General features: G+C 43.7%; 1 protein-coding gene across 3 annotated transcripts in view; it reads right to left on the reverse strand.

Moving 5' to 3' along the window:
* The window catches only part of SAMD12 (sterile alpha motif domain containing 12), a 217,942-nt gene extending 205,349 nt beyond the window's left edge, over window positions 1-12,593 (reverse strand). Inside the window, exon 1 of one of the 3 annotated variants that reach the window (XM_079984562.1) lies at window positions 12,436-12,593. In XM_079984562.1, coding sequence (XP_079840688.1) covers window positions 12,436-12,448 — 13 coding nt within the window. In that variant the 5' untranslated portion in view covers window positions 12,449-12,593. The remainder of the gene's footprint in view (window positions 1-12,435) is intronic. The other 2 variants (XM_079984560.1, XM_079984561.1) reach the window with 2 other exon arrangements.
* Window positions 12,594-13,332: the final 739 nt, after the last annotated feature.

Below are 13,332 nucleotides of genomic sequence, written 5' to 3' on the forward strand. Positions count from 1 at the left end.
GTCCAGCACCATGGTCTCACAGGGGCCAAACTACAGAAAGCCAGCAAGCAGATCCTGAACATGGCAGCACCTTTTCCAGCTGTGATTCCCAGCAAATGGTATTCAAGGACATACTGCCTCCAATAGGCAGGGAGAACAATGCCCACCGATTTCCGTGCATCTACTCTGAGTAAAACATGGCTGGATACAACCCAATGTGCTGGGTTAAATGACAGAATGTGGGAAACTACTGAACCAGGCAACCATGATTGGTTTCCTTGTGTTTGTCCACACTGGTACTGTGCCCCACTTTTTTTTTGTAGGGATGCAGGTGGCGCTGTGTTCTAAACCACTGAGCCTCTTGGGCTTGCTGATCAGAAGGTCGGCGGTTCAAATCTCCACGACGGAGTGAGCTCCTGTTGCTCTGTCCCAGCTCCTGCCAACCTAGCAGTTCGAAAGCACGTCAAAGTGCAAGTAGATAAATACGGTAGCTACCGCTCCGACGGGAAGGTAAACGGCGTTTCCGTGCGCTCTGGTTTCCGTCACGGTGACCCGTTGCACCAGAAGCGGTTTAGTCGTGCTGGCCACATGACCTGGAAAGATGTCTGTGGACAAACGCCGGCTCCCTCGGCCTGAAAGTGAGATGAGCACCACAACCCCATAGTCACCTTTGACTGGACTTAACCGTCCAGGGTTCCTTTCCCTTTCCCTTACTCATAAAACCCCAAAACGGTGTACACAAGGTCCCATCCAAACTCTGACCAGACACAGACAAGCTTAGTTTCAGCTAAGGACTAGGGAACCTAGGTCCCTCTCCACATGTTGCTGGATTTCCAACTCCCACCAGCCCCAGCCAGCATGGCCAATGGTCAAGGATGATAGGAACTGTCGTTCAACAACATCAATAGGGCCACAGGTTCCCCAACTCTGAACCAGGTGGTGGCCTCAGGTGCCTTCAGACCATGCACTGTACAGGTGTCCTATCTATTTGCCCCCCAATCACTTTGTCTTGCCTGTGCTGTGCTGTGCCTCTCGCCCTGTCCTAGCCACTGTGATCCATGTGATGGTCACCTCCTGGCTTGACTATTGTAACTCACTCTACGTGGGGCTGCCCTTGAGCCTGACCCAGAAACTCCAGCAGGTGCAGAATGCCGTGGCAAGACTCCTTATGGGGTCCTCACTGTTGGATCACATTCACCCAGTGCTATACCAGCTGCACTGGCTCTTGGTGGAGTGCAGGATCAGGTTTAAGGTGCTGGTTTTAACCTTTAAAGCCCTATACGGCCTAGGACCCTCGTACCTACGGGACAGGCTCTCCTGGTATGTCCCACAGAGGACCTTACGGTCTTTAAATAAAAACATCTTGGAGCCCGGGCCACAGGGAGGTTAGACTGGCCTCGACCAGAGCTAGGGCTTTTTCAGCCGTGGCCCTGATCTCGTGGGATGCTCTGTCACAAGAGACTAGGGCCCTGTGGGATTTGACATCTTTCTGCAGGGCCTGCAAGATGGAGCTGTTCCACCAGGCCTTTGGCCAAGGCACAGTCTAACCCCCTTTGTCTTTCTGTAATCTTCATAGAACTCTAATCCGATGGTTGCCATTAATTTGATTCTGAATTGATTCTAGAATGTATTTTAATTAATTGACTGTGCAATTTTATGTACACTGTGCTATTTTTACTTGTTTTTTACCTGTTGTTTGGCCGGGGAGGGCGGGATACAAAATTATTATTATTATTATTATTACTTGCAGTTTTATCTCCTGCAAGCTCTGCCATTGTAGTTGAGCTTCATTCCTCTGAGACTGGTATCTCCAAGACCCTGAACTTCCTGCCTGCAATAATTCAGAACTGACAAGATGATAACAAAACTCCATGGAGTTACTTTCACTAGATACCCTACAGATCATTTGATTATTTATTATTATTCCAAACTGCCCTATATCTAGTTTAGATCCACAGGCAGGTATACAAATACTGTTTCACAGTTTCCTTGAGAACGTGCTTATCCAAATTTGTTTATCACCGCAAACCTTCCGCTATGCAGCAGAGAAAATATAATTGCAAACATTTTAACAAAGATTTTTTTTTTAAAAAAAGCTTTCTGCTATTGGTTCTGACCTATTTCTTTCACTTTGACTGGAAGGAAGGAAGCAGTTAAAGGAACACTGTTGAAACTCCAAGCTCTATAAATAGAGTTTCCTTGGCAGCTGTCTCAATGGGCTCATATTTAAAGACGGCCTGTATACTTCTTCTTAACCGCCTCCCAAATTATCCTTGTTAGAATGTAAAATAAGAAACGCAAACACCTTACACCACACTAAGTCAAGACAATGTTGCTCCTATAACCATGAGAGATTGACAGCCTTGACCTCTTACTGTGCTGGCAGCAATCAGTATATCATCCCCATATTGTTCAAGTACAGTACATATTGTGAAATCCAGAGTTTCCCAACCTGTTAACACTTAGGGCACCACGTTTTCCTGCTTCCTTAAAGTTAGAGGCACAGTTCACCTGACACTGTAAGTAGCCTCCTTGCAGCTGCAAGATAGCCCAGCTAAAACTGCTCTCAGCATCCCGCTCGCCTCTTCATCCAGGAATGTTGATGCTCCTGAAAGGTCTCTCCTCCTCCCGGAGGGGAGGGGTTGTGAGCGGGAGCAGCTTCCCACAGCGGCAGGGAGGCGTACTCGGCTCCCTGCTCCTGATTGCTTCTGCTGCCGCGGCCAAGCCTTCCAGCCGACCAATAGGGCCAGCTGGTGGGCGGGGCTAACCGCATTTAAACAGCTGCGGCAGCACTCAGTTCGCAGTCAGGTTCCTGCTTTCATCGGATCTCCTGCCCTCCCTCCCTCCCTTTTAGGTCAGCTTCCTTTGCGTATTGACCTTGCTATGGACTTTGGTTAGTTGCCTTGGTTGCCCAAGGGGCCTGGTAGGACATTTTTATCCATTTGGCAAATTGGCACCAGCCTCTTGGTTTCTTCGCCTACCTTGTAGCAATTTGTCACAACTTTCTGGTATTGGCGGTTAGGCATTGGAATATGTGTGCTGTGTTGGAGGATTGGGTATGCGCCATCATCTACCCCTCCTCTTTTGGGTATTCCGTTAAAGGAATCCGGCGGTCGTGGATCCTGTCCAATGCCCTGCTGGTGGCTAGGGCCATGTTATGACCCCTGGTGACGTCATGGGGGAGCTTCCAGTTGTATTTGCATCAACAAGCTCCTCCCATTGGTTGTTAACCCTGATATGACTCCCTGCTGAGCGGGGTGGAGTCATGTATTCGTGTTTCATCCAATGCCTAAGCCAATACTACTCACATGCTGTAACCAATAAAAGTTGTGGCCTAATTTTGCCCATTAACCTAAAATAATGTGTCTTGGTATCTTATTTATAATCCTATGCAGGTGGCGGGTCCTTGACTCACAAGTCCTCCTTCTCCCAGTGCATATGAACTCTCCTATGAGCAGCACTGAAGAATCCTGGTGCATTGGCGAACCTGTGGCCCTACAGGTGCTGGGGGACTACAACTCCCATCAGCCATGGCCAACAGTTAGGCATTACGGGACCTGGAATCCAAAAATTCCTCTATTAAGGCCACAGGTTCCCCATCCCCACACTTCAGTCTTCTGGGGAAGTGGTAGCAGAGGTGGATTTAGCCCAGCTTCTGGAAGGAGGTGGTAGGACTCTAGGATGTTGCCAGAGCCTCATACCTCCTTCCCAAAGCCTTGCACCTCCCTTACCCAGCTTTGGGAAGGCACAGTGAGTGCTGGAGGTGGTGTCCAATGTTGGCTTTGCTCAGGGTGCCATATTACCAAGGTCCACCCCTGTTGGTAGCAAGGGAAAATAGAAGTTTGGCTAGGAATACTTGGGGACCCCTGTGCATGGGACGATCTTGCTCCCAAAGGCATAGAACATTCAACAGTCCCAGCTTGGTGGCTTGATCTTAAGAGACATGCTTCCACACTTCTCAGTTTGAGAAGTACTACATGCCTAGAAGGTACATTTTATCATATGTGGTGGGATTGCAAAAAGGCAAAAGCTTATTGGGAAATGATATATAATGAGTTGAAGAAAATGTTGAAAATAACTTTTGCAAAAAACAACAACCAGAAGCCTTTCTACTAGGTATCTTAGGCCAAGATATACCAAAAGAAAATATTTATGTATGCCACTATGGCTGCGAGAATATTGATTGCACAAAACTGGAAGACTGGAGAAACGCCAACTAAAGAACAATGGCAAGAGAAGTTGATGAACTATGCAGAACTGGCAAAAATGACAGACAATGAGAAAAAGACAAGTGACTTTGAAAAAGAATGGGAACCATTTCTATTATATTTGCAAAAACAAAGTAAGTCTATAGACTTGATGGCAGGATTTAAATAAACATTCACATCATTAGTATTAGAAAATGTGTAGAAGATAGAGAAATAATATGGTGTACTTATTTTCATCTTTATGTTTTTAGATTAGATGTTATTGTATAAATATGTTATTAGCACTTTTTCTTTTAGGAGGTAGCAAGGTGGGTGAAAGCAGAAACATACTAGAAGCGGAAGTTTGGGGAGGGCTAGGAGGGGAGGGAGGAAGGAAGGAATGAATACCGTAGATTCCGGCGTATTAGGCAACTGGGCGTATTAGATGAGGGTCGTCTTATAAGCCCAGTCTTATACTCTGGGCAGCAGCAGTGGGGGGGCTCCGTGCTGGAAGAAAGCTGCCCTGCGCAGAGCGGAGCCCTCCGCCACTGCCTCCAAAGCAGCAGTGGGTGGGCTCCACACCAGGAGAAAGCCATACCTGGCGTATAAGACGACCCCCAACTTTTTAACCTCTTTTCCGGGGTTAAAAAGTCGTCTTATACACCGGAATCTACAGTAGTAAATGTTATGGATATGAGATGTAGGTAATGAATGAAAAAGAAAACTGAATAAAATTTTTAAAAGAGAGCGAGAGAAGTACTATATGCCTCAAACGTTCTGCTTCCCAACTGCAAGGCCCTCTTTCAGTCTTCCCCACCCTAGTGCCCTCCAGATGTGTTAAGCTACAACTCCTTAGTTATTGGCTATGCTTCCTAGGGCTGATGGGATCTGGAGTCAAAAACAGCTGGAGGGCACCAGGCTTTGGAAGTTTGCCCAGCCTGAATGCCAAGGGTGGTTCTTTTTCATGAAGCTTGAAATATTTCCTGTTGCTATTTGGAGCAGACAGTTTAAGAAACCAGAATGCACAGTTCAAGAATACACACAACAAGGTGCAGCCCCTGGATTAAACTCGCTCTTCCTTGAGCAGAAAGAATGGGGAAGTAGCCAAAGAAAACAGAGAACAGAGAAGCTAAAATGCAAATATTTCTATGCCCACAATCACAAATTCCCTGTCTTGTCCACAAAGGTGTGTTTGTGCCTGAATGGACTGCAGATTAATTGGTCATTTAAATGTGTGAATCCAACCCCACTAGACAACAATTTCTTATCAGCTCAACCAACAATAATTTCCTAAAGAATTCAACAACAAAGCATCAAGTATTGGCCCAATTAGGACAATCAATAAACCAGCCAAGATATTTACAAGCATTTGGGCATGCACTCAGCCTGTTAGTCCTCCTGTCACACAAGCTGAAAACAAACCAATATGTCTTTCATTAGCCATTGTTTCCCACTCTAGCCAAACTAGAAAAAAATGCTGTCACTGACACCAACCTCAGAGCAAGTCATGATATTAAGCCAGCTTCAAGCCATGGGTCACCATCCTGGCTTGTTCTTAAAATGGAAACAATCTTTTCCCAGCTTGAAATGGTGATTGCCATACGTCTGAATTTTCTCACTGCGGTCGGCAGCAGTGTCCGGGTGGAAATCGGGAAAATGTCCAGGAAAATCTGGATGTATGGCAGCCTATATTGGCAGTGCCATTTTTTGGCCGTTTCCCCATAAAAATAGCTGAACATTTTCACTGTTTGAAATATGCTAAGCCTAGATTAAGGCTTCCTTTTCACTCATGGGAAGAGAGATGCCAAACTGCTAAGAGCACGGACAATCCAAGGCACATTCATCTCCATTTAAAAAGAATATACTTATTTGTCCCATTGAACTAAATTGGGCTTAGTTCTAAACAGGCATGCAGGAGATACACATACATGTGGATTAGCCCCATGCTTCAACTGAAAATGTAATTTACTGCCATGTACAAGTTAAGATTTTTCTTTTCACAAGGCCTTTTGGTTGACTTAAGTTTATTTCTCTTGTTTTAGTTTACTCCTTTTTAAAGCTGTGTGATTTCCTGGTTGTTTTCTTTTTTAAAAAAGTACTGTTCTTAACTTGGAATTGAGTTCTATCTCGACGGTCTCATGTGTAACTGAGAGGTAAGATAAAAAATTTAAACAAATAAATCCCAGTCTACAGAAATCAGAGCAGGCAAACTCGACTCTCCAGATGTTTTGGGACTACAATTCCCATCATGCCTGACTACTGGTCCTGTTAGCTAGGGATCATGGGAGTTGTTGTCCCAAAACATCTGGAGGGCCGAGTTTGCCTATGCCTGAATTGGAGTATTTATTGTCTCATTGGAATGAGTCCAGGACAGTGTAATCCTGTTTATGTAATCCCATTTATGTTTACTCAGAGTAAATCCCATTGCATTCAGTAAGGCTTACTCCCAGGTAAGTACGCAGCCCTAACTAGGTTTGAAATAAAAACTGCACTTTCTTTTTTCCCCTATGACAATTCCCACAGCAGAAGAGATAAGCCACTCCTTTGAAGTTAAAAGTGCCCGGTCTCTTCAGCAGTGGAAATATGCCTATCCCGCCAATTGGCCAAAATATTGGGAAATTTTGGAACAAGAAGGAGATAGATTAAAACTGCAGAGTTTTGACAAACTAAAAAATAAAGTACAAGATTGGCTTCATTATTATCAAATAAGGGAGGTTTATAACCTGGATAAGAAAATTGGTTTTCAGGTGGAAAAATCAAAATTGGAAACAGAATTGTTAGATCCTAAAACTAAGAATTTGTCAAGAATGTATAACTTGCTGTTGAAATGGAATACACAGGATGAAAGGGTTAAATCGGTTATGATTAAGTAGGCACAAGATGTTGGACATAACATTGTGATGGCTGACTGGGAAAAGTTATGGACCACAGGTATGAAGTTTACGGCATGTAATGCCTTAAGAGAGAATATAATGAAAATGATGTACAGGTGGTACTTGACACCAGTCAAGCTTGCAAAAATATATCATTTGCCCGATAATAAATGTTGGAAATGTAAAGAGATTGAAGGTACATTCTTTCACCTTTGGTGGACGTGCCCAAGGATTAAGACCTTCTGGGAGATGATCTATAACGAAATGAAAAAGGTATTTAAATATACCTTCCAGAAGAAACCAGAGGCCTTTCTCTTGGGCATGGTCGGCCAATTGGTGCAAAAGGAGGATAGAACTTTTTTTATGTACGCCACAACAGCAGCAAGAATACTCATTGCAAAGTATTGGAAAACACAAGATCTACCCACCCGGGAAGAATGGCAGATGAAGGTGATGGAATACATGGAACTGGCTGAGATGACTGGCAGAATCCAGGACCAAGGAGAAGAGTCGGTGGAAGAAGATTGGAAAAAATTTAAAGTTTATCTTCAAAAATATTGTAAAATTAAGGATTGTTAGAAAGATGTTGGGGGAAAAATTATGTGGTTTTGGCAGAAATGATATAAAGGTTTAAGCAAAAATGAATTGGTGAAAGAGAGAACGCAAAATTATAGTATATTAAGACAAATTATTAAGATAAAAACAAGGTTGGAAGGATTTGCTGAAATAACAATTTGAATTAGAATACAAAAATGGGAGGTGTGAGGAGGTCAAGGAAATAAGTAAAGGAAAGAAGGCTATGTAAAGGTTCGATTTTTTTTATTGTTTAATTGATTGTACTATTTTTGTCTTTTTTTCTTTTTTCTCTTTTTTCTTTTTGTAACCTTTAAAATTTGAATAATTTTTTTTTTTTTTTTTTTTTTTAAGAAATATGCCTATCCCATCAGATATGTCCCTTCTTTGGAACCATACCAATGGGACCACCAAAGTGGTGGAACAAGCTCACTGGAGGTGTATCCAATTTGGTTTTACAGAGAGAGAAAAGACATAAAGCCTACCATTTTAGACTGGCTTTTAAAAAGCATTTATTTTCCAGAAACAACTTAGAACTAGTTCACTTTTTTTTACACATTCATATGTTTTCATACTATTTTTTGCAGAATATTGTTCTTGTCTTTTTTCTTTGTCGTTTTTTGCCCACCTTCAATTTTTATTCTATGGCTTATGTTCACAGGCTGGGATTCTACAGTTTAGCATGTCCAAAGGGCCTTTAGGCTTGTATTTTTCAAACAGTGCCCCTTGTTGCTTTTGAAACCGAGGAGACTTTGAAAATAAGAATTCCCAAGATTTACAAAACCTCACGGGTATGGGGTACCTGAAATATTTGTTTGAGTCTCAGTGACAACATTTTTTAAATGTTTTAAACTGATTGTATCATTTTGCACTTTTATATTGTTTTATATTGTTTGTATTGTGTGTATAAATAAATTTTAAAAAATTTAAATGTGATAAAAAAATTTAAAGAGTTTGCCGCTATTGGCATAAGAAAGGTAGGCTCCTCATTTTCTGTTCCTTCCAGAGAAGAGAGCTATGCTAAAAGTTGAGTCTCCAAAATTTCATTTAATATTTCAGGATTAGTGGCAGGGGGGAGATAAAGAGAACAGACAGAAACAGAGAGAAAAAAGAACGAAGGTGATTTCTACAGAAAATGAAGGTGGCAGAAAAGGGAAGAATTAAAATAACCTGATAACTATTCTAAAATTAATATTAATGATTATCGTTGTTTTGTTTCAGTCCATATATTACCAGTGTATTGGTTGTTCGTTCATTTCTGGGCCAATTCAGAAAGGAATTGTGTTTAAAGCCCTAAACAGCTTAGGCCCACAATTATTAGGAAGATCTGCTTGAGGGCTAAAATTCAGCAGAGGGGACCCTCTTTTGTTGTTCCTTCACCCTCAGGAGCTCAGGGATGACGGTGGTGACCCAACAGAGGGCATTATCTGGGGCATCCCCTAAGCTATGGGATCCCTCCCCACAAAGGCACCTTCAGTTTACAGCATGGGTAGGCAAACTAAGGCCCAGGAGCCAGATCCGGCCCAATCGCCTTATAAATTCAGCCCGCGGATGGTCCAGGAATCAGCGTGTTTTTACATGAGTAAAATGTGTCCTTTTATTTCAAATGCATCTCTGGGTTATTTGTGGGGCCTGTCTGGTATTTTTACATCTCTGGGTTATTTGTGGAGATTAGGAATTCATTCTCCACACAAAAAAATATAGTCCGGCCCCCCACAAGGTCTGAGGGACAGTGGACCGGCCCCCTGCTGAGAAAGTTTGCTGACCCCGGTTTACAGCTTTGGTTATACTCTGAAGATACAACTCTTCACCCTTGCATTTGACGCTTGAGATATACCGTGAGATACGATCAATCGTTTTATTTGTATGTTGCCTTTCCAAAGTTAAAACTATGCTCAAAGTGTATATAAAAACGTATATAAATGTATATAATGTATATAAAAAATATACATTGTATATACATTGTATATAAAAAACCCCATAACATAAAAGCAGTTGTAAATAATAAAGAAAACTTCAAAAATTACACAACCAAATTGAACAACTTCCACACGAATCCAAAATAAAGATACAAAAAATGAGTATCAACAGCAACTGTACCCCCCTCCAACAAAAACCCCCCAACAACGCCCCAAGCCGAGGTGCATAAATAAGCTGTTAGCATGCATGTTTGCATGCATATTTGAAAGCACCTCAAAATGTGCATTCCATGCAAAACAACATGGTGCTGAATAGACGGGGTCCTTATTCAGAGGTGCATTTACGTCCATAGTTTGCCATCCTAAGTAATGTATGCATACAAGATGCAGATCTCCTACACGGGATCAGGGCAACTGAATGCAGATGTTGCTGAACATCCCAGAACTGTATCTGATAATAAATGTTGGAAGTGTAAAGAAGCTGAAGGAACATTCTGGTGGACTTGCCCTAGAGTGAAGGTTTTCTGGGAAATGATTTATAATGAACTGAAAAAGGTATTTAAGTATACTTTCCCCAAGAAACCAGAGGCCTTCCTCCTGGGTATTGTCGGCCAGAGGGTGATAAAGAAGGACAGAACTTTTTTTCTGTACGCAACAACGGCAGCAAGGATACTCATCGCTAAGCATTGGAAAACCCAAGATCTACCCACACTGGAAGAATGGCAGATGCAACTGATAGACTACATGGAATTGGCTGAGATGACCGGCAGAATCCGAGACCTGGGAGAGGAGAGGGTTGAAGAAGACTGGAAGAAATTTAGGATTTATCTACAAAAACACTGTAATTTAGTTGGATGTTAAGAAGGATGCCAGATCATAAACAATTGAGCACCACTAAATTAGATGTAATCTGGATGATAAATGAGATTGAGGAAATATAAATTTTTTGGAGAATTATTAGACTAAATTAAATGAATGAGACTTAAGAATGTAAACAAGTTGATAAATTGCTGGAAAAAGTTTTACAATGATGTAAGTGGGAGCGGGGGACGTGAGGGAGTCCAAAGAAGCTTTGAAAATATGTTATGATACATGTCATATTGTTTATTATTTTTGCATCTTTTGTATTTAAAAAATCTCAATAAATATTTTTTTTTAAAAAAAACAGAACTCCCACCAGCCCCAGTAAGGATGGCTAGCGGACAGGCATAATGGGGAGATGCAGGTCCACAACATATGGCAGAGTCAGTGTTTCCCCACGACAGAGAACTGCTTTGAGCAACTTTTCAGAAAATATCATAAGCTGACGATGGTATACTTAAGACACCTTGTGTGAACTGTCTCTGTATTTTAGATTGTTGTGACCTGCCCTGCAACCTCATGGTGAAGGCAGGTATTAGATTTATTATTATTATTATTATTATTATTATTATTATTATTATTACTAAGTAGGCCCCAATTCACACAGGGCACCTACAAGGCCCACTGGCAGTAATGCAGAATTCACCCAACACCCTAGAATAATATTTCTGTGAAGTATAAGTAATGGCGGGCAAGTTGTCTTCCTGTCTGCTTGCTCACCATCATAGGGTTTTTTCACAGAACAGGGGTGCCAACATGAATATAATTTGGGGGCAGGTAAGCCCCATCCCACATAATCAATCATAATATGTGGCACTTGCACACAACATTTGAATGGCAATGACCATCAACTTTTGGGCGGGCAGCCCCCTCAAATGTTTTACTGGGCGAGCCAAAGGGACCTTGGCCCCTAGGAGTTGGTTCCCATGTCACCAAACAACCACCAATAATTTTTGAGACCCCCCATGGCCCTCGTTTGAAAAACCATGGCTCGAACCTACTTCACAGGTTTCAAACCCTCTTCCTGAAAACTCCCTTCTGTGTTTGACATTACAGAAAGGAGTTGTCTAACTTCCAAGGCCCCGTGAACAAATTGCTGTTTAGGTGCAACTCATCTGGTGCAGCTGTGCGGAAATCCTGGGCCTTTTCTGATCCCTAAAACCAAACGGGCCCTCTGCGCATGTTCAACGGTGCTATTTAACTGCCGCATATCCCCAAATCAGCCGCAAAACCTGAACCTTAGCGTCTTTTTAAGGCTCAAGAGCTTACACAGAGCCCAACTTTGTGAAGCTGGGTAATGGGAATATGATTTGTAAGAGTACTTGAAGATGTTGAAAAGCACCACACTTGTTATGTATTTTTTTTCTTTTAAGTGGTATCTAAGGACATCAGAAAACCATTGGTGTGAGGGCAGAGGGGCAGCTACAGAGATACAGGGCTTCAACTAATGCAATTAATTTATTATTATATTATTATTATGGGGGGAGCATGCAGCAGGACAGAGGGGGTTTTCTATCAGAAACTACCTTTCTTACAGAAACCCCCCCCCCTATCCTGTGCTGCATGCTCCCCCAAAATAATAATAATAATAATAATAATAATAATAATAATAATAATAATAATAGCTTTCAGAGAAGGGGCGGGCAAGGATGGGGGAAGGGAGGCAGCAGCGGTGCGTCTCCGAGCAGGTGGGATGCTTCCACTGGCAACCCTTCCTGGCATGCAAGAGAAGGGGCAGCGGCGGCGTTGACCCTTTTTTCGGGCACATGATGACCCACCCCCTTCCGCTTGCAAAAAGCGCCTGTGCCCAGCCCATCGCGAGCATTTTGCAAAGGTGGGCTCCTTCCCCGCCCCTCTCCACCTGAAGGATGCCTTCCCACCCCCACCCCCGCTTCCTAGCCCAGCTCCTGGGGCTTCGCCTTCTCCAGGTGAGCGCCAAGGAGAAGAAATGGAGGTGGGTGCAAGGAAGGCGGTGCATTAGGAAGCAGGAGCGGCCGCCCCTGGCTTTGCAAAAGGGAAAGACAGGAGGACTGCAGCCCTTACCTTCCACAGCCATTCTCTCAGAGCTTGCTTAGGGCATGCATAGTTCGCCTGCCAAGGGATGCTGCTTCTCCTTCTCCTTCTCCTCCCCTCTTCCCCACCCCTTCTTCCTCCCTTTCTCTTTTCTTCCCCCTCCACTGTTTTCTCTTTTTTCCTCGTCTGCAACCAAAAGAACAACCTGCAGCAAGAAAGGGTTAGCCCCGTTCCCGGTGCAGGCTGGGAAATGTAGTCTTTTCCCCGCAGGTCGGGCGAGGCCACAAGACCCTCCGTCTGCTCGCTGCAAAGGCGGCTTTGCTGCGCATGCAATGCCCAGGGCGCGCGAAGCAAAACGGGAGCGCCGGCTTTGGAAAGGTCCCGCGGCTGCAGCCTATGCCTCCGGGGCTCGGAAAGCTTGGGGGGGGGGGGCAGAAAACTACAAATCCCGGCACGCCGCGCTGCGAGGTTTTTCAGGGCGACCTGGCTGTTTGATTGAGGACTTCCTCGTCAAATTGGAGGAGGAGACAGGTAGAGGAGGCAAAGCGTGGGGAAAGGCAGGAGGGGAAAGGCGGCTAACTAGGGCAAGAAATCTCGCCAGGCTGGAGGAGCATCTGTCGCTTCTGTGTGGCTGCACTGCAGCTGCTAGAATGCAAAAGGATTCCAAAAAACCCAACACAGACGCAGGACTCTGTTAGTTTCAGCAAATGTCATTGGGAGAGGGAATTGTTATTGTTAACAACAATGTCTCCTGGTGTATGGAGACAGACAGACAGGTCGTTTATCCACAGCCGGAGGAGGAAGGAGCGCAGAGGGCAGAAACGCTATGGTGCACCTGTACCTGCAAAACTAGACACCTTCACCTGCCCCACCTGCAATAAAACATGTCTCCCATATCTACAGCCCCAGCAGGCACTGTAACTCTCC

This window comes from Podarcis cretensis (assembly GCF_951804945.1).
Source record: "Podarcis cretensis genome assembly, chromosome: 7".
NCBI lineage: Eukaryota > Metazoa > Chordata > Lepidosauria > Squamata > Lacertidae > Podarcis > Podarcis cretensis.